The 22,251-nt window shown below is 40.7% G+C and overlaps 1 protein-coding gene across 1 annotated transcript in view; it reads left to right on the top strand.

Moving 5' to 3' along the window:
- ADCY1 (adenylate cyclase 1) overlaps positions 1-22,251 on the top strand; it is a 562,816-nt gene that overhangs the window by 191,379 nt on the left and 349,186 nt on the right. Inside the window, exon 3 of the mRNA XM_033930390.1 lies at positions 927-1,045. Within this exon, the coding sequence (XP_033786281.1) occupies positions 927-1,045 (119 nt within the window). The remainder of the gene's footprint in view (positions 1-926; positions 1,046-22,251) is intronic.

Genomic DNA, 22,251 nt, shown 5'->3' with positions numbered 1-22,251 from the left:
TGCCGGTATTCTGAAAGCTGTGAGCATTGTTTGGTGACACTCCATAATTTTCCCATGCTCTGTCCATGTGCAGATGTTCTGCAGCACTTTTTAGGTCCTACTTTACAGAAGAACCCCTAGTACATAAATATATCACTAACGATTGTTGGTGACAAGGACACATGTGTGTGGCATGGACTTCTAGGCACCCATTTATAGAACTGTCTCCTAAATGTATTTTTATTTATTGGGATTAATTAGCTGCCTTTATGAAAAAATTCACCCAGTGCGGCATGTAGCAAACAACTCAGTGGCATACTTGACTTGGTTGCCACCTGGGGTGAAGCACCCCTTCCTCAAGAAACATTATCCTCCTTCTCCAGGTAGTGGGTAAGGCAAGGGTGGAGCGGTCGCAGTCTGTGTGTGCTTGGCGGATGGCTCTGCCAGGCCCTTTCCCAGGAAGTTGATATTAAAGGGGGTGGGGTTGGCAGAGATGACGGCTCTGCATATCTGAACTGTGGCCTTTTGGCTTCTCCATGCACCTCTTTACTGACTGCATCCAGGGCAGTCCAGACCCAATGTATTTTAGTCAAAGTATGTTTTTATGACTTTGAACACCGCCTAGTAGGTTGATTGGGCGGTATAAGAAATTTTAAAGAAACTTGAAACTTGATAACAACTTGATTGAAATGGAAATATGATTGTGTTCAGGATGCCATGCCACGGTTCTAATAGTTTTCATTTTAACCCCCTCTCTCTTCTGGGGGGGGGGAGCACTTTTGTTAATCACTAAATCCCCTGTTGCTTCAAAGATTTGATCATTTTCCATTTTGTTTCATAATACTTGCTAAGGTAATATGTTTGCTAAGGTAACCTGCTACTGGGAGAGCAGCACAAGATAAAACCTCAGACAAGCAAGACTGAATGGATGTTTTTTTTCCTTGCAGGAACGGCTCCTGATGAGTCTCTTGCCTAGGAACGTTGCTATGGAAATGAAGGAAGATTTTCTGAAGCCTCCAGAAAGGATCTTTCACAAGATTTACATTCAAAGACATGACAATGTTAGGTAGGATGGACAACAGCTTATGAAACTGTGTCTGTGTGTGGAGGGGGGGGGGGAGGGGGGATAATGGGCAGCCACACGCTGCTTTGTTAAAATGGCTGAATCATTTAAGAGTTTACATTAGAAGCAATGAGTGAAACAAATCTCAAGTTATATGCCTTGCCTGTTCCCTACCCTATGGGTTATTTTAGCCTTTTTTATGATGATGGGGAACCACTGTCTCTGTCTATGTTATTTGTATTTCTGTATAACCAGGAAAAACTAACCCCTGTATTTAGTTGTTACAACATTTGAAAGGTGACATGGTGATATATTTCTAGCCTCCTTTCCCTTAAAAGAAAAAAAATGCTACAGATTTTGAAGGTTTGGTTGGAAATATTTTTCTAAACTTAAACTCTTGTAGTTTGTTAAAAAGGAATTTCTGCGTATCATTTATTTTCTTTAGAGAATATTTAAGAAGTTGTAGTGTACAATCTTTTGAAGACTAATTATCTATACTAGAAAATTGGCAAATTGTATCAGAGACATGAAAGCTTATTTATCATCCCAAAATTAAAAGATCAATGTTGCCTCTACACTAATTTTAAGTCAGACAGCACTAAATACAGGAGACCAAAGCTGTTACCACCAAATGAGGTGCCTGTTTCCATTTTTGCAGAAGGCACTTGAGTCAGTGCTAACTCAACTCCCCAAGCACTTAATCTGTAACCGCTAGAACTTTAGCAGGTGGACTAGCACACAGTGGGTTGATTGGAATGCATATCTTCAGAGTTGTGAAGGGGGCTGACTCACTCAGCAGGAGATTCAGAGTCGGGCCCCAGTCCGCTCCGCTCCGCCCCCACCCACCCATTGTTCCAACCCTGGCAAGCCGACTTGTGGCCAAAGGCAAAAGGAATTGCCTTCCTGGGCTACAGCAGCAGGAAAGGCCTTCATAAAGGTCATTTCCTGCTGATGCGGGATTAGTGACTGCAGGAAACAACCTTTATGAAGGCCTTTCTTGCTGTGGTGGCGTGGGGAGGCTACTCAGTGGGAGATCTCGGTAGGAGGGCAGGAGTCTCCCGTTGAGTTACTGAAAGCAGGAAACTCGGCAGGTCTGCACCTTTGGGTTCACTGATTTCCTGTTCAGCATATGATCTTTGGGATTTTCAGTCTGAGTGCAGGAAGAACATGCAAATGTGGCTCTAGAGTCTGTGGAGTAATTGATTGCTGAACTTCCAAAGTTTATGCTTACAGGTAGTGGAGCAACTTCAGATCTCTCTAGATGTGGAAGTGTTATTGTATTTCAGTCTGTGAGTTCTAGATATGAATGGCTTCTAGAGTTCTGGGAAGGGGAGTAAGAATTTGATCCTTGCTAAGAAGGGCGGGGATACACATTTTGACAGGTGCAATGAATCTGCTTAGGTGGTATGAGGGACAGGTGAGCCTAGCCTGCAGGGGAGGGACACGGATCAAGGTAGAGTGAGAGAGAACCTAACTGGGAAGGAATTAGGGGCCAAGGCAGGTCAGGTCAAGAGGACATAGAGATCAAAGAAGTATAGAATGGGGGAGTGGAGTAGGTACAGGGGTGGAAAGTGGTCTTCCTTGTATCTGTTATATCTGCATGCTAGATCAGTGAACTTCAAGTGCTTGAATCTATCCACCCTATATAACATTCTTCCATGATAGGGTGGTTATTCACACACATTCCAAGTTCCTCCCAAAGGTCATTTTGGAATTTCACCTGAACCAGTCTATATTTCTACCTGTCTTCTTTCCATGACCCTATTGAAACAGCACTCCATACATCAGGCTGTAAACGTGCTCTTGCTTACTATTTAGATCAGACCAAACCTCACAGAACAACCATTCAACTTTTCCTGTCATTCGATTCTAACAGACTTGGAGCTCCTGTTACCAAGAAAACCATCCCCACATCGCTGGTGGATTGTATCTCCTTTACCTATTCTCAGACTGGGTTGATGCTTGAAGGCAGTGCCGCTGAACATAAAGTTCGAGCAATGGCGACTTCAGTAGCCCTCATTTGTTCCACCCCTATCGAGTCACAAACACCTCAAAATTTATTGTGAAACACACTAAAATATCCTCAAAGTTTAGCTAAAACGCAAGAGAAAATATCCCAATGGATATAAGGGAGAAGTACTTAAGGATCTCAAGCGCTCAAGCGCTCACCAGCCAGAGAGGAAGTGGGACCACTGGACGATGGAGACAGGAAAGGAGCGATAAAGGAGGAAAAAGAGATAGCTGACAGGTTAAACAAATTCTTCTCGTCAGTCTTCACCAGAGAGGACACATCCAATATCCCAGAACCCGAGGTGATTATAAGCGGAGAACACGACGAAAGGCTGGTACAACTAGAGGTAAGCAAAGAGGATGTCCTCAGGCAGATAGACAGACTAAAGAGTGACAAATCACCGGGCCCGGACGGCATCCACCCAAGGGTACTAAAAGAACTGAGAAACGAAATAGCAGAGACACTTCGCCAAATATGTAACCTCTCCCTAAAAACTGGGGAGATCCCAGAGGACTGGAAAATAGCAAATGTCACGCCCATCTTTAAAAAGGGATCAAGGGGTGACCCGGGAAACTACAGGCCTGTGAGCTTGACCTCGGTTCCGGGAAAGATGATGGAAGCAATGGTAAAGGACACAATCTGCGAACACATAGAAAACAATGGACAACTGAAGGCGAGCCAGTATGGCTTCTGCCAGGGAAGGTCATGCCTCACGAACTTGCTGTACTTCTTTGAGGGAATAAACAGCCAGATGGATAAGGGGGAATCCATAGACATCATTTACCTTGACTTCCAAAAAGCCTTCGACAAGGTACCTCACGAACGGCTACTTAAAAAGCTGTGGAACCACGGTGTGCAAGGGGATATCCACCGATGGATCAAACACTGGTTGGCAGGCAGGAAACAGAGGGTTGGAGTAAAGGGCCAATACTCAGACTGGCAATGGGTCACGAGCGGAGTTCCACAGGGGTCGGTGCTGGGACCTCTACTGTTCAATATATTTATTAACGATCTGGAGACGGGGACAAAATGTGAGGTTATCAAATTTGCTGATGACACCAAACTCTGCAGCAGGGTTAGAAACACGGAAGACTGTGAAGACCTGCAAAGGGACCTAACGAGACTGGAAGACTGGGCAAAAAAGTGGCAAATGAGTTTTAACGTAGAGAAATGCAAGGTCATGCATGTAGGGAAAAAGAACCCGATGTTCAGCTACAAAATGGGGGGAACACTGCTAGGGGTGAGTAACCTTGAGAGGGACCTGGGGGTGATGGTCGACACATCACTGAAACCATCGGCGCAGTGTGCGACAGCCTCAAAGAAAGCAAACAGAATGCTGGGCATCATCAAAAAAGGTATCACAACCAGGACGAAAGAAGTCATCATGCCGCTGTATCGCGCAATGGTGCGCCCGCACCTGGAGTACTGTGTTCAATACTGGTCGCCGTACCTCAAGAAGGACATGGCGGTACTAGAGGGAGTGCAGAGGAGGGCGACTAAACTGATAAAAGGTATGGAAAATTTTTCATACGCTGACAGGTTAAAAATGCTGGGGCTGTTCTCCCTGGAGAAAAGGAGACTTAGAGGGGACATGATAGAAACCTTCAAAATCCTAAAGGGCATAGAGAAAGTGAATAGGGACAGATTCTTCAAACTGAGAGGAGCCACAAACACTAGGGGTCACTCGGAGAAATTGAAGGGGGACAGGTTTAGAACAAATGCTAGGAAGTTCTTTTTTACCCAGAGGGTGGTGGACACATGGAACGCGCTTCCGGAGGATGTGATAGGCCAGAAATCTGTACAGAGGTTCAAGGAGGGTTTGGATAGGTTCCTGGAGGAAAAGGGGATAGAGGGGTACAGATAGAACTTGAGGTAGGTTATAGAAGTGGTCAGAAACCACTTCACAGGTCGCGGACCTGATGGGCCGCCGCGGGAGCGGACCGCTGGGCGAGATGGACCTCTGGTCTGACCCAGTGGAGGCAACTTCTTATGTTCTTATGTTCTAGAGGCTCGATGTATATTACGAGCCAGTAGCCATAGGGTGAGCTATCATTGGTCCGGTATATTCTCCTAATTTCTCTGTTTTATCAAAAACTCCTTTATTAATTTTTTACGTTTCTTCTGGTATTATTTTGTCCTTATTTTATTTTTAAAAAACATTAAATATTGTGCAAATCTAGTTTGCCTATTTGCTTATTCGCATATTAGCTGCATCCAACAAATCATTCTTAAGAGTTGTTAACGTGGTGATATCTTCATTTGTCAAATAGTACTTTCTCATTCAACAATATAGGAATTCTGAAGTACTTAGCTTCTAAACATGACGACGGAAGATCTCCGTTTCGCTCAAACTACAAGAGCTTCGTCAGGAAAGGCACCAGTATTCAAACTACAAATAAAACAAATTGGATTTCAATTCAAACTACAATATCTAAATGACATAAGAATTAACACTCATACTCGCGTTAATGAACGTTTAATAGCGAAAACTTACGGCGACTTGAATTAAATATTCATTCTTTTCTGAAAAGCTCCTAAATGGAGCTATCTGATGTTATATCATTTAATGTTTCAGCTACACTTTACTAGCAGATGTAACGGGAGCATATCTATATTAAACCTCTATTCTCAGACTCAACCAATTAAAGAACCCTTCTAAAGTAATTTAACATACCTGTTTATGCCAGCAAGAAAGTGAATTTTTAACAACGGGGAGACTGCATGTTATCACGGCACAAATATTGTGCCGGTTTGATCGTCGTCTTCCTTACACTAACCAAACCCCTGAGGTTAAATACTAGTTCGGCGGCATCTGACGTGACATCCGGGGAAGTGTCGGTTTGACACAAATCTCCCTAAAATTAAACTAAAGGATTTTAACATTTATATTTTTACCTAAAACTAAAGAAGTTATTAGGACATAGTTAGAACTACCCAATACTTAAAGGATAATCTACTTGTCAAGACATAGCATATCTATCATTATTTGTCTTTTACAAACTAACCTAAAACCTTAAGTTAATACAGACGTCTGAAGACAAAAACTGGTATCGATCACGTTGTCTTAAAGCTAACTCACCCATATCCATAGGATAAAGTTGAAAACTAAAGTCCCAACTATCTCAAGCTTTAAGATAACGAAATATAGATCATTTTATGACTAAATTACTTTATTTTTAAACCCAAATCTTTAGGACAAAGGGTAAGAATGCTTATAAACAGATATTATTGTTATATTTATTGCATACCTACTGTATATCACACCCCACCCTAATCACTCGAAACAAACAAATGTTATCAAAAAAATGTTATCAAAAAAGGCTTGCCAGTTAATAGTTATATTCAAGCCTTGTGGTTGCAAACTGTGCAGACGGTCAATCCACCTTTGCTCAGATTGCAACAACTTCTTCCCTCTATCTCCCCCTCTTACTGAAGGCGGTATCTGATCTAAAATCATACATTTTAGTTCACCAAAACTATGACTCTGTTCCAAACAGTGTGCTACAAGTGGGGCTTCTTTTCTTTTGAGTTTTAAACATGATTTGTGTTCTGCCATCCGTATGTTAAACTGCCTGGTGGTTTTACCCACATAAATTTTTTGACAAGGGCATAGAATTGTATACAAAACATGATCTGACTTACAGGTGGTGACATACTTTAATTCATACTGTTTGTGATCTAAAGGGTTCACAAACACAGCTCCTTGGATATTTAGGGGGCAAATTTGACATTTGCCACAGCTTGAGTGGAACCCATTCATCTTACTAATATCAGTTTGAATCAAATCTGGTTGTAATCTTAAATACTCTTTAAGGTTGCGAGACCTGGAATATGTTAACCGTAGTTTTGAATATTCGAAACAGGGATTGTTTTGAACTATTCTCCAATGATTATGGACAATTTTGGCAATGTGTTCTGATTCTACATTATACCTCAACACAAAAGTTTGAAATTGTGTATCATCCCCTATATCAAACTCATCTCCTGTAGAGTTTAAATTCTGACAACTATCATTTCTGGAAGATTGTAACAGCCATTCTTGGTGATTATACTTAGCTCTACGATATGATTTTTTTAAAGCATTTTCAGGATATCCTTTATGCCTTAAGTTGTTAGCTAACTTATTTGCTGAAGACTTAAAATCAGCTGTATGCGTACAAATGCGTCTAAAATGCAAAAATTGAGCCAGCGGCAAACTATTCTTGAGTGGAGTAGGATGACAACTGTCATAATGGAGCAGGCTAGAGGTATCTGTGGGTTTGACATACAATTTTGTTTCTAGATGATTATCCTTCACGCTAACCCACGTATCTAGAAAATTGATCCCTTCAGATGAAAGGTTCTTGGTGAACTGAATGTTAGTATCATTAACATTCAGCCACTCTATAAACTCTGTAAGTTGATTGACTGAACCCTGCCAGATCATAAAAACATTGTCAATATACTTCTTCCAACCTACAATATACTGACTCCACTGATGAATGGTTAAATAAGTTTCCTCATAGTGTTTCATATACAAGCAAGCAATGGACGGGGCACAGGTAGCGCCCATTGCAACCCCTTTTATTTGCAGATATAAATATTTGCCATCTGTTTGCTATTTGTTTTATTTGTAGTTTGAATACTGGTGCCTTTCCTGACGAAGCTCTTGTAGTTTGAGCGAAACGGAGATCTTTCGTCGTCATGTTTAGAAGCTAAGTACTTCAGAATTCCTATATTGTTGAATGAGAAAGTACTATTTGACAAATGAAGATATCACCACGTTAACAACTCTTAAGAATGATTTGTTGGATGCAGCTAATATGCGAATAAGCAAATAGGCAAACTAGATTTGCACAATATTTAATGTTTTTTAAAAATAAAATAAGGACAAAATAATACCAGAAGAAACGTAAAAAATTAATAAAGGAGTTTTTGATAAAACAGAGAAATTAGGAGAATATACCGGACCAATGATAGCTCACCCTATGGCTACTGGCTCGTAATATACATCGAGCCTCAAGCTGTGAGCGCTTGAGATCCTTAAGTACTTCTCCCTTATATCCATTGGGATATTTTCTCTTGCGTTTTAGCTAAACTTTGAGGATATTTTAGTGTGTTCCACCCCTATTGATGACATCTGTAAAGCAGCCACCTGGTCCTCAGTTCATACCTTCACATACCACAAATATTTGTAGAATCATTCCAGATGGGATAGTCAGTTCAACCAACAATTCTACAAAATTTATTCTCTACTTAAATGTCAACTTTCTCTCCAACCTTTTCAGTTTTGCCAGGCTCATGATAACCCTCTTCTCAGAGGCATGATCCTGGCAGCTTGGGAGTCCCAGATGTGAGAATATGATGCCTGCTTGTCCTCAGAGAAAGCAAAGTTACTTACCTGTAGCAGATATTCTCTGAAGAGAGCAAGCATATATTCTCACAGCCCTCCCACCTCTCCTAGTTGGCTTCTTAGCTATCTTACTGAACTGCAGGTCCCTCAAGCTGATATCAGACAGGAAGGTACCAGCTCATGCACGGCATGGGCGGTCCTAATGTTTTTTATGGTGACAGTACACTTTTAGACTTTCCATGCTGAGTTCCATGGATGATGTCACCCAGATGTGAGAATATACTGTATGCCTGCTTTCCTTGGAGAACACCTGCTACAGGTGAGTAACTTTGCTTTACTGCAGGTTAAATTCCACTACTGTAGGGTGCCCTCAAGCATCCCACGGTAGTTTTAGAATTGGCATCTGATACCCCTACAGCAAATGCACTAAAGTCCATTCAATTCCTAAAAGGGGCCCTTAGTTACTTCTGATGCTTGCAGTTAAAAGTAAAAGCAGAAGTGAGTTGACAATTCCTCAGTAAACCATATGAAGCAAAAAAACTGGAATAAGATTTGCTCATGCAAACAGCAGTGGGTCATCTCATCTTAAATTGTATTGTGTAAGTAATACAGCATATGAGAAGAATGGCTTTGCCTGTGTTTGTTGAGCTGGTTACTGGTGTCCACCTAGACCTAGACAGAACTGTGATGAGTTGGGTCACTTTGAAATAGAGATGAAGCTAGTTGCAATTCTTAGTGAACAGACTTCTGGTCATCCTATGAAAAATCCTACATTGCAGTGACTGCCAAATAGATCGATAGAGTCTTTAGAGAGGAAGTCTTTTTGTCCGGCCTTGAGAAGATTGAAGGGTTCACACACACTTAGCTTTTTTGCATCAGCTTTCAAAGACATTCATATGGAACTTGCTATCAGACAAAAGATTATTAGAACAAGAGACAATGACTCCAATTTTGTGAAAAGCCTTCTCTGTAATTGGACATCATGGTGCTGAAGATGAAGATGCAAGTGATGAATTAAACAGCACTACTTCCACTGCAGATGGTAATAAAGTATTTTATGTTATAAAGAAGTCAAGTGTTTCACAACGAGATTTCCTTGATCAATACCTGTGAGCCCAGTCAGAAAACATCAGTCTGGTTTGAATGAACTTTTTATCAGACTGTACATGCCATTTACTGCCAAAGAAGTTGTGGAATTCCTGTTAAGCTGTGTTGGATTTATAATGACTCACAAGTACATTTGCATGAGTGATAATCATTTTCAAAATTTAGTTTTACTAAAAGCAAAGAGGATTGAATTGTATAGCAATAAGTTGTTGGTACAAAATGTTAATAGTAACTACATTCATTGGAGTCTTGGTACTTTTACTCAAATGGTATTATTAGGCAATAACTTTTTATATATTCAGTTAAGTAATTTTTTTAAAATCTGTTCATCACTGTACTTTAAATTTTAAAAGTTGCTGTCCCTTTGCACTAAAGAGTCATTACACTTCTCCCTCCGTATTCGCTGTGATAGGGGATTAACAGAACTGCAAATACAGAAAAAACGTGAATAACTTTTTCATATGTTATTCGCTGTTTTCTATTAAAAACCATCGTGCATATGGCGAAACTGTGAATAACATGGTGGGAGACCTGGCCTGTTCCTGAAGGAGAGGCAAAACACGGTGAAGAAAATGCTGGGAATCGGTGATTTTCTCTGTAAACACTTGGAATCAGCAATTTCTCTATGCAAGCTGTCATAATTTGGGGGGAGGAGCCAGCATGCTAAAAACCGTGAATAATTGAAACCGTAAATACAGAGGGAAAAGTGTAGTCATTTTAACACTGAGGACAGGCTTGGGAAGAGACCACTTCTGCTCCACCTCACTAGACTACCAGGGCTCCTGAGAGGATGTCCTGGAGGGAGCAGGGGGTCCAGAGGGAGGGGATAGAGGGGATTGGAGCCAGGTATTCTTGAAATGTGTCCTGGGGAGTGGGGAGGGGGGGGGGTTGGAGGAAGAGAAGATTGGAGGATATCTTCATGAAATTTGTGTCAGGAATAGGGAAAGAGGGGTTTTGGAACCAGGGTGGCCCTCCAGGGAGTGTTGGTTCATGTGCCTGGGGTAGAAGCTGGGTTGTAGGCACTAGGCAACTCCCGGCCCCGTCGCACCGTGCACACGCAGATGCACTCTCAACGCAGTCCTGAGCTGGAAGCTTTTCAAAACTCAGACAAAGTGCCAAGTTTTGAAAAGCTGGGACCCAGATAGTCTTGACTGGGCAAAGTTAGGAGTGCTTTTGTGCAGTGCTATTTGCCTGGTATACCTATCTAGTTCCCTAGTCAAAATCAGCTGGAACCCACAAAAATGATGGCTCCACCCCTGGACTGCCTTCGTAACAGCCGAGTTGGATTAATAATAATTTATTTCTTATATACCGCCCTACCAGCAGTTCTAGGCGGTTCACAACAGAAGAACTGAATGTAAAAAATACAATAAAAAAACACACAACTATTATAACTACTACATCCGTTAAATACAGCATCAGATAAAAGGTACATTTAAAATACAGAGCCTAATAAAAGACACCAACTTAAATATCAACATTCTTGTTTATCAAATAGGTAAGTTTTCAATTATTTCCTAAATGTAAGATAAGAATAGGCTTGAACAATCAGCAGACTCATCCAGGAGTTCATCTTCCCCGCCTGATATTCCAGAGTCCTATCCAACCAGTTAAAGGGGATATTCAGTGACACTATCCAGGTAAATGCTGCTGATTATTTCCTTGGTACCTGCCTAGCACCAGTTAACCAGGTAAGAGTCTCTCCTACCTGTCTAACTGGCTTTGGATAGCGATCCCAGAGTTTATCAGCTAAGGAATTCTCTCATTCTAGATACAGCATCTCCTTTTTCCATGATGGACAGAGTATGCTGGAATTTTGTTTTTTCTTAATTGGTTTATATATAAAGCAAGTTAGAGTGTCTTTTTTTAAAAAAAATTTAGACTTTACATGTTTAGGATAAATATGGTTGGAAAGTTTGCTGGTAATTTTGTACCTCAAAAAAAGTTATTAGTGTATTAGTTGTGAATTGCGAACAGTTCATAAATGTTGAGTATCAGTGAATCAGGATAACAGGATCCCCAGGGCTTAAAGAAATCTATTGTGTTCTAAGAATGGAACCCATGTGATCAGAACAATTTTCTCAGTGTCTTTGCATAATGAGAACCCGAAGAACAGTTGGTGCAGGGGAAGGAGAAGCAGTCATGCATAATTTATATTTTTCATTCGAAGTTTCCTTTGTCATTCAGGAAAACTCTTATTGCAGCTGTTTGTGCCTCAGGTATTTTTAATGTACGAGTTATTGTTTTGTATGTAGGATAGGAGGCATATTTATTATTCTAATTAGCCCTGGTGCTGGTTTTCCATATTATTACAGGGGGAGTTTCTCAAGGAAAGCTGTTCCAATTCAGATTTCTCAAAGATGAGTTTCAGGTGCCTTGAATTCTTTCCAGTGAATGTGTTTGAAGCTCCAATAAAATATGTGTAAAAGTCATCTAAAGAGCACTTAAGAACATAAGAATTGCCGCTGCTGGGTCAGACCAGTGGTCCATCGTGCTCAGCAGTCCGCTCACGCGGCGGCCCTCTGGTCAAAGACCAGCGCCCTAACTGAGACTAGCCCTACCTGTGTACGTTCCGGTTCAGCAGGAACTTGTCTAAGTGGAGACCTGGCTATAGAAAGTCAACCATCAAACATTTTGAAATACATATTTTACTAGACTCTGTGCTAATGTATTCTCTACGTCATAATTTTCTCCCAGTACTGGTTGCCAAGGGACTTTTTTTACTAAAGTGCGTTAAGCAATAAGTAATTAGCCCATTAATTAGCACACACTGTTATGGCATGAGTGCGGAACCCTTACGATGGTGGCATTCTCTTACTAATCACTTATATAGCACTGAAAGGTGTATGCAGCGCTGTACATTTTGATATTTAGTAGACAGTCCCTGCTTGGAAGAGCTTACAATCTAACTTGGACAGATAGACATAACATATAAGGTTGGGGATGCAAAACTCAAGGTGAGAGGAGTTAGGAGTCGAAAGCACTCTCGAAGAGGTGGGTTTTTAACTGGGCCTTGAACAGTGCCAGAGACGGAGCCCACCGTAGGGATACAGGCAGCTTGTTCCAAGTATACGGTACAGCAAGGCAGAAGGGAGGTGGCAGTTGAAGAGAAGGACGCAGAGTATGCTGCTTTGTGCATTCACTGCATGCTGTGTTGGGGGCAGGTTATGAGAATAGACTGCACACTATTGTGAATGCACAATACTTACTGTGCTTTGTTAATTGCATAGATTGCATAGGTATACTTACTACCTCCTCATGAAGTAGTATTAATCTCAAATGTGCTAATTACAAACAGTATTAATGCACAGTGAAACAAACACCCCATCCCACACACATACACACATTTCAGTACAGTAACTGCAGAGAACAAGATAGGTATGACCTCAAGTTTCAAGATTATTTTAATTTGATGAGTCGCTTAATTTAATTTTTACTAAGCGAGTTACAACATTGAAAAAAAACCCCATTTATTTTAACATAACATTTAAAAATTTTAAAGCAATAGTTAAGACCAACAGACTTACAGACCAACCTCAACAATTACTGCCCAACCTTTGTATTTACTGCACATAAATGGGGAAATGCTATAAACGATGCACACATTTGTGCATTATTCTGAGATATGCATGCAATTACATTGACTAAAGAGCCAATTAGAGCTAATCATTGGGTGCTAACAATTATTGTCTTTTATTATAAATCTTTTTATTAAAGTTAATAAACAACCATACAGCTATATGTATAGAATCATTTTGTACAATATAAACCCCAACAATAGCTGATCCCACCCTATACCCCCCATCCCAGATTAGAATACAAGGTTCTTATTGAGTATCGCTGAATAAACACAAAGATGATGCCTATATGAAATAATAACAAATGAAGACCTTATAAGGTAAATAAAAGCATTAGGTTAGGATGCCTGTGTTCTTATGACCTCCCTATCCATATAAAAGTCCAAATCCAATAGAAACCCCTCATCCCCCTATAGCAGTGGTTTCAAACTCAAACCCTTTGCAGGGCCTCATTTTGGATTTGTAGGTACTTGAAGGGCCACAGAAAAAATTGTTAATGTCTTATTAAAGAAATGACAATTTTGCATGAGATAAAACTCTTTATAGTTTATAAATCTTTCTTTTAACTATTAAAGGAAAGATTTATAAACTATAGAGTTTTACCTCATTCAAAATTGTCATTTTTTAAATAAGACATTAACTATTTTTTCTGCGGCTCTCACAGTTTAACATCTTTCTTTTCTCAGAACTGACACATTTCAATCACTATATTGAAAATAAAATCATTTTCCCTACCTTTGCTGTCTGGTGACTTTATTTTTCTGTGCTTTTAACTATGTTTCTAGGGCCTTCTTGTTCATTGATTGTTTTTCTCTCCATCTTTACTTTCTGCCTTGCATCAATCTTTGGCATTAACATAACATTCAATTTTCAATTTTTATGCTTTCTTCTCAAAATCTACTTTTCCATGTCTTACCTTCCTTTCCTATCTCTCTCTCCTTCCCTCCCTATTTCCATGGTCTGACATCTCTCTCCTTCTTTTCTCCCCCCTCCCGTGTAACATTTATCTTTCCCTTCCTCCTTTCTGCCTCCTGTAGTCCATCTCCCTTCCCTTCCTCCTTTCTGGTCCCCCTCCCAGTCCAACATTTCTCCCTCCTTTCCACCAGTCCAACATTTTTTTTCTCTCTTCCTCATGCATGCTTCTCCTCTGGTCCTCTTTCCCTCAACCAAACAACATCTATTTGTTTATGAATTGTATTTAATCCTTCATTTTTTTAACTCCCTTTTCACATGTTTTGTTTTGTCAAAATAGTTCCAATTGTGCTGTTATGTTTTTTTAAAAACTTATTTCATAACTCAATGTACATCGCATTAGATTTGGATTTTGCGATCAAATCAAATATTTTAATGAACTTGAAACTTGAAAACTGTCTCCCTCCATGAGTCCAACTTTTCACTCTCTGCCCTCTCCCCCTTCCCCAGTGTAACATTCCTCCTTCCCTCCCCATCCATCTCACCCTCTCTATGAGTCCAACACTTTCTGCCTCCTGCATGCTTTCTCTCTCTGTCTTTGCCTCTTCCCTTAGTGGCATCCCTCCTTCCTACCCCCCAACCCAACATGCTCTCTCCCCAAGCACCATCTCACCCTCCCTTTCTTCCAGGTCCAGTAGCACTTCTTCTCCCTTCCTATTACCTCCCCCCTGTCCAGCAGTACCCCTTCTTCCTTCCTTCCTCCCCCTCCTACCCTGTCTAACAATAGCTGTATTTTGCAGCCATGGTCTGTATGCGATCTCACACACTGGGCAGGAAGAGAGGCACTGGCACCTGCATCATCTGACTTGCAACTTCCTGCTGCCGTCGCATATGCCGGGATTCCTGCCTTTGCATATCTACGCTAAGGCAAGAGTCTCGGTATATGTGACAGCAGCAGAAAGTTGCAAGTCAGCTGGTACCAGAGCCTTTCTTCCTGCCCAGCGTGCGAGATCACGTACAAGACCGTGGGCCACAAAATAGCACCTGGGGGGCTGCATATGGCTTGTGGGCTGCAAGTTTGAGACTGCTGCCCTACAGCTACCTTCAAACTCTCCTCCCCTCAAACCTAGCTTCCTGATTTGATAAAGGCAGTCTGAACGAAACCCCTTCCCTCCTAATGTTTTATCCTTTTTTGTTCTCTTTTCTAGACTTCATTGTAGTTCACCCCCTGCCCTCTTGTACCACATTTGTCTGTTCTGTCTTTGTTATCATGCAATTTTCATGCATTCCCTGATTTTATAATACTTTGTATAATCGTTTAGAATTAAGATAGCAATCTATCAAATCATCATTAAACAGTCTCCAAGGAAAAACAATTTAAGCTTGGCTTTCTGCCCCTTCCAACAAAACCTAACTAAAGCTTGATTCAATCATTGTAGGTCTTTGCATAGCACACAGAAAGGAACATGCTGTACACTTTTCCCTCCGTATTCACAGTTTCAGCATTCATGGTTTTGATTATTCACGTGTTTTAGTTTGCTGGCTCCTCCCCACAAATTACATCAGCTTGCATAGAGAAATAGCTGATTCCAAGCGTTTATAGAGAAAACTGCTGATTCGCAGCACTTTCTTCACCATGTTTTGCCCTCCTTCAGGAACAGGCCAGGTCTCTCACCATGTTATTCATGGGTTCACCATATTCACAACAGTTTTTAATAGAAAACAGCAAATAGCATGTAAAAAAGTTATTTACGGTTTTTCAGTATTTGCGGTTCTGTTAATCTTCTATCACAGCGAATACGGAGGGAGAAGTGTAAAACATAGACCCATTTAGGGAATAAAGTCATATAAATTAGACTGATTCTCCCCAGTAAAGATAGCAGCAGTGAATGCCAAGTAGTTAATTGTTGTCTCGTTTGGTGATGTAAGCAACTAATATTCATATAATAGAAATCTCTAGGGTCAGCTGGCAGTTGGATACCTATGTACTGAAAGGAGCTAGACACCCATTTTAATGGAAAAGCCCCTTCCCAGCCTGTTTGATTGGATACAATCTAAGGCTTCAGGTTTGACGTATTTGGGCTCATTTTCAAAAAAGATAGACATTCATAAGATGGCATAAACCAGCATTCACATTTCTTACTAGTCAAAACATCCAAGTGGGCATTTTTAAAACTAACTTTTTAGATGTCTTTCTGTTCATTTTGACTCCAGTGTGTCTAAGATTAAAGGGGTATGTTAGGGGCATGTTTTGGGCAGGAACAGGGTGGGCTTAGAACTTGGATGTTTTACAGCGATAATAAAACATTTTACAAAATATCTAGAGCAAAATTTGGACATTTTGGGCTAGGCTTTTTTTTTAAATGAATAAGGGCAAAAAAGGTACCCACACTAACCAGATAACCACTGGAGGAATGAAAATATTGTCCTCACACACTCCCCCAGTGGTCACTGATCCCCTCTCACCCCCAAATAGCTGCATGAAATAGTACATATTTGTCTCTGTGACAGCTGCAAATACTAGGCTGGTCCTAGTAGAGCTGCAAGTGGGTCTCTGGCTTAGCCTGGTGGGCAGTGCGGTGAACTGCAGAGAAGGGAACCCAGGCCCATATGCCACCCTAACTAGTACACTTGCGTATGGAAGTGTGATCCCATTAAATGCCAACTGTACTGCCATATAGATGATACCTGCAGGCATTAGGGCTATTGGGATGGTAGATAGTTAGGTATAGTAGGTTTTGGAGAATTTTGGAGGGCTTATAATATAATTTATGGGGGTTATGGTGAGTTGTGTACCTGGCACCCTTAATGTGAAGTGCCTCCTAAGGTGCCCCACTACTCTGTTGGCATATCTATGTGGCCAGTCCTTAAAAATGCTGGGTAAAGCACTGTTTTTTTTGCACCAGCAATAGGAAAGAAGGTGGGTTTAGCTATTCTGGTCAATAAAAGGCTGTCTGCTATATTTGGTAACTTTCAGGCAGATCCCATGGGCAGATGGCTTCATGTTACTATGACTTCAGGTAATGATGCCCTGATGCTTCTTAATATTTATGCTCCTAATTCAAATCAGGCTGAGTTCTTTAAAAAACTCCAACAAATAATCCTGTCACTGGCCACGTCTAATTTAATTGTGGCCGGAGACTTCAATGCTGTCATGGATCCTCTGGTGGATAAACAACCAAGTAAACAATTAAAATCATTAGGTATAGATAATCTTATTCATTCATGTGGGTCGAAGGGTATATGGCGGATTTTTCATTTTACTGCTCGGGAATTTTCCTTCTGTTCCCAAGTTCATAAATCATTTTCAAGAATTGATTTTTTTTTGTTTCAGATCATTTAATTCAACAGGTTACAAAGGCCAGCATAAATCTGATTATTTTGTCAGATCATGCTGGAATTTGGATAGAATATCAGTTCACTGAACAAGATTCTAATAGACCTGTTTGGAGGTTCAATAATGCATTGCATGCAGATTCAAACTTTCTTGAGGGAATTCAAATAAAAATGAATGAGTATTTTCAGCTTAACACCTCAGAGGAAATCTCTTGGGAAACTATATGGGATGCTTTCAAAGCTACCATGAGAGGGCAAATAATTTCATATTCAGCGCATATTAGGAAACTGCTAAAATTAGAATTTTCAAATGTGGAACAAACTATTTTGCCTTTAGAGTCACAATTGGCCTCAAAATGGGAACAACGGACATTGAATGCCTTGTTGACAGCTAAGTAAAAATATAATGAGATTTCCTCACAATTGGCTAGGAAAGATTTATTTTCTCAGCAAGCTCTATATTATGGAAACTCGAATAAAGCGGGAAGATTATTGGCTAATTATCTTAAAGGAAAAAAAGAAAAGTAAAGATTGTGGCCATTAAAGGTGAAAAAGGTAAAATTTTTAGATTTTTATAAGGCTTTATATTCTTCTGAGCTTTATTCAGATAAAGAATTTTTAAATTTAATAAATGGGCCAAAAATTCCTGAGCATATAAAGGAAAAACTTGAAGCGCCTATATCATCTACAGAACTCCAGGCAGCATTGAAGTCTCTTAGGGCTGGATCCGCCCTGGGATATTGTTTTGGAACCCTTGTTGGCCATTCAGCAGGCAAAGGAGATACAGGGATTTCCATATGCAGGTCGAGAATATAAGGTTTCGGCCTATGCAGATGATATTTTGCTTCATATGAGGAATCCTGAATCTACCATATTGCATTTACTGGAATTGATTGACAGATTTGGCAAATTTTCTGGTTACAAAATTAATTGGAGCAAATCAGAGGTTCTTCCATTAAACGTGCATTGTGTAAAATGTTTGTTTGACTCATTCCCATTCCTTTGGAAGGAAGAGGGAATAAAATATTTGGGTACTCTGATTCAAAGAACATTGGAAGACACAATGACAGTAAATGAAAAGTCTTTATTGCTGAAAGTCAAAGCAATGTGTGCGCATTGGAACCCACTACATCTTTCTTGGTGGGGGAGAGTCCAAACCATCAAAATGATGATTTTGCCTGTGGGTTGTTACCAAATGAGTATGTTACCAGTTTATTTTCAAAATTCATTTTATAAGAAATTGAATGGGATTCTTACAAAATTTATTTGGCTGGGTAAAACTGCTAGAATAGCCTTATTATCTTTGCAAAAATCACAATCGGTGGGGGGAGGGGGGATAAAATTTCCAAATTTTTATAGATATCATCAAGCCTTCATTTTGCGTCAGGGTATGTATTGGATCCTTCCTGAACTCATGGAGAATCTACCGGACTGGCTGATCTTAGAGAGTCATCTCATGTCTCTATTATGTTTGAATATACCAATGTAGACTCGGGCTAGAACAACATTAACCTATGTTCTTATTGCTAAAGGGGCTGAGGCTTTCCTTTAGCAATAAGAACATAGGTTAATGTTGTTCTAGCCCGAGTCTACATTGGTATATTTTGACATTGTTTGAATGACCTGGGCTTTCATTATTTTGCTTTAATCTAAGCCATTTATTTTGGAAGCTGTCTATTATGTTTGAGCCATATTTTGAGTATCAGGTTGCCCAGAATATATAAGGACAATAGTATCCTTTTTTCCACCTGGAACACATTAAAATTCATTAATAACATCTATTCCAATACAAGAATCCATGTGTCAATCCTTATGGTTGAACTCCTAGATTCAAATTGATGAGTCTAAGATCCTCTGGAAACATTTGCTGTAGGCAGGTATACGTACTTTAGATAATGTGATCTCAAATGGGAAAATGCTAAATTTATTATAATTGCAACAGTCATTTGGCATCTCAAAATCTCAAGCTTTTAAATGGTTGCAGTTAAAACAGGCCATTCAGAAAGGGTACCCTAATTGATGAAATTTAAAAAATCAGTACAGCTTATAGACAGATTTGCTGGGGCATCTGGCCACCAAGTGATATAAATTAATATCAGAATATTTGAATAAGAAGCCTAAAACTAGCCTAAAAGACATTTTGAGCATTGAGATAAAGCAGCAGATTTCTGCTACTTAATGGCCACGGATTTGGACTTGGAGGATGAGATGTACAGCGTCAGCATCTATGAGACAAACTTGGTTCTTTTTGTTATATAGAATTTTTTGGACCTCAGTTCGTTTGCAGAAGTTAGATAGTTCAAAACTGTTTTGAAGAACGGAAGCAAATCCCTGATGAAGCGTATCAGCGAAACAGGGAACCCTGTTGGATTATGCTAGCGGTTATATTGGAGTAGCTGCTATGCTTGAGTTTTTCTCCGATGGAGTGATTTTCTCCTGCTTCTAAGCCTCAGGATTACGTTTAACGGATTGAGAAGTCATTAAGAAGACAGCAATTTTCAGATAAGTGACCTTATTGAAAATTTTGAAATAGAGACTTGAAACTGACTGTTATTTTTTTGAAAGTAATTGTGAAATTGCGTCTTCAACTTTTTGGGTGTTTTTTGACCGAGGATGTGTCTACTGGTTTCAAGTGATTTGTAACCAGCTTGTCTATGTGGGTTGCTGTTTGGATAGCCCCTATTAGACACTGAGGTCTTTTCTCCCTTTTAGTTAAGTTAAGTGACATTATCCTGAACATTTTGAGCATCTATCAAAATGCCATGATGTCCTCTAAAGTCCTCAATTATAATTTTCAGTTTATTACTTATTTTGAATTCCTCATTTCTCTATTACCAAAATTCTTGACTTATTTGGATACTCAAAAGCACCTTGAATTTCAAGAAGTCCTTGCTTCTTTATCTCAACTCAGATTACATCTCCTCCAGTCATCTTATGATGCCTTCGAGTTGTCTGCCTGAGCAGCTGCTTGCTCTGTAGCTATGCGTCGTCTTGCCTGGCTTCGTACCATTGACATGGACCCTAATCTTCAAGACTGCTTGGCTAATATCCCTTGTGAAGGCAATGACCTATTCGATGAATCCATCGAGGCAGCCACCAAGAAATTGTCTGACCATAAAAAATCTTTTGCTTCTATTGTCAGACCTAAGCCAAAGCCTATCAACGGCGTTTTGCTCTGAGGACGGCTCCTTATAATCGCCCTCCTCTTAAGAAACAGCAGCCTCAGAAGCAACAAAAACCTCAACCTTCTGCTGCACCTAAGGCTACTCAGCCTTTTTGACTATCCTCCACCATTCTGACTGCCTTCCTTTCCTCCTATAGGAGGTCGTCTCCATCTTTTTTACCCTCAATGGACGACAATCACATCCGACCTCTGGGTACTGACCATCATCAGGGAAGGATACTCTCTTCATTTCACTCAGGTTCCACCAGAGCTTCCTCCAAGAGAGTATCCTTCCAATCCATCCCAGACCGCCCTTCTTCAGGAAGCTCAAGCTCTGCTTCGTCTTCATGCCATCGAACCAGTTCCCTTGGAACAGCAGAACAAGTGGTTTTACTCCCGTTACTTCCTTGTTCCAAAGAAGATGGGCGATCTGCGACCCATTCTGGATCTCAGGGCTCTCAACAAATTTCTAGTCAGAGAAAAGTTTTGAATGTTGTCCCTGGCATCCCTTTATCCCCTTCTCGAGCAGAACAACTGGTTATGCTCTCTGGATCTCAAGGAGGCCTACACTCATATCCCCATTCATCTGGCCTCCCGTCAATATCTCAGATTTCGGGTGGGGAATCTGCATTATCAATACAGAGTACTACCCTTCGGCCTGGCCTCGTCTCCCAGTGTTCACCAAGTGCCTGGTAGTGGTAGCAGCACTCTCAGGAACTATGGTCTTTAGGTATTTCCCTACCTCAATGACTGGCTCAACAAAGATTCCACATCTCGAGGGGTTATTGTAGCGACCCAACGGCCTACCTGGTTCCTACAAAGTTTGGGATTCGAAATCAACTTTCCCAAATCTCAACTTCAGCCCTCACAGACTCTACAATTCATTGGAGCTGTTCTGGACACTGTCCAACTCAGAGCATTCCTTCCACAACAACGACTGGAAGCTCTTCTTCAACTCTGTCATACAGTGTCTTCCCGCTCTACCATCTCAGCGAGACACATGATGGTGCTTCTAGGTCACATGGCCTCCACAGTACACGTGACTCCTTTTGCCAGACTTCACCTCAGAATTCCTCAGTGGACCCTGGCATCTCAGTGGACGCAAGTTTGTGACCCTCTTTCTCAACACATATCAGTCACTCCTTCATTGAAGCAGTCTCTCTGTTGGTGGATGCTCTCTTCCAATCTTTCCAGAGGCTTGCTTTTCAAACGCCCCCCCCATCAGAAGGTCCTCACGACAGACACTTCAACCTATGCTTGGGGTGCTCATCTCGATGGTCTCCGTACTGTGAGCCTGCCGGTGCCGGGTTTTACAGCTGGCCACTGACCAGGGCTCAGCAAAGACCGAACTTGACGTGCCTTCAAAGGAAGTTGAAGGTCCTGCTGGTTCTTATGAGTATAATTTAAAAAAATGTCAGGAACAATAAAGCTTTTCAAAAGAACTTGAGTCCAACTTTATTTTCCCAAGTAGCACCTGCTACAGTTTAGTCTTTGAATTCAAACAAACAGAAAATCCGGGCTTACCAAAAACATAGCCCACACCTTTCTTGCAGGTAAGAGTCCAAATGGTTCCAGTGTAGCATTGCCCTGTCAGTCCCACAGTCAAAAGGGCAAAATAAGGCTACAAAAACTACCCAGCCTTTATACTGGTTCTTCACTAGGTTTTTAAACAGTTTAGAACATGCTGCCTAGGCCCGGTTTTTAACAGGCCTTCCCCAGCCAACTTAACAAGCAGCTGGTGGGGGAGGGGAGTAGCTGAATTCACTATAC

This window comes from Geotrypetes seraphini, chromosome 2, assembly GCF_902459505.1.
Source record: "Geotrypetes seraphini chromosome 2, aGeoSer1.1, whole genome shotgun sequence".
NCBI classification, from domain to species: Eukaryota; Metazoa; Chordata; class Amphibia; order Gymnophiona; family Dermophiidae; genus Geotrypetes; species Geotrypetes seraphini.
The sequence above is the reverse complement of the archived record's forward strand: the minus strand, read 5'-3'. Positions and strand labels throughout refer to the sequence as shown.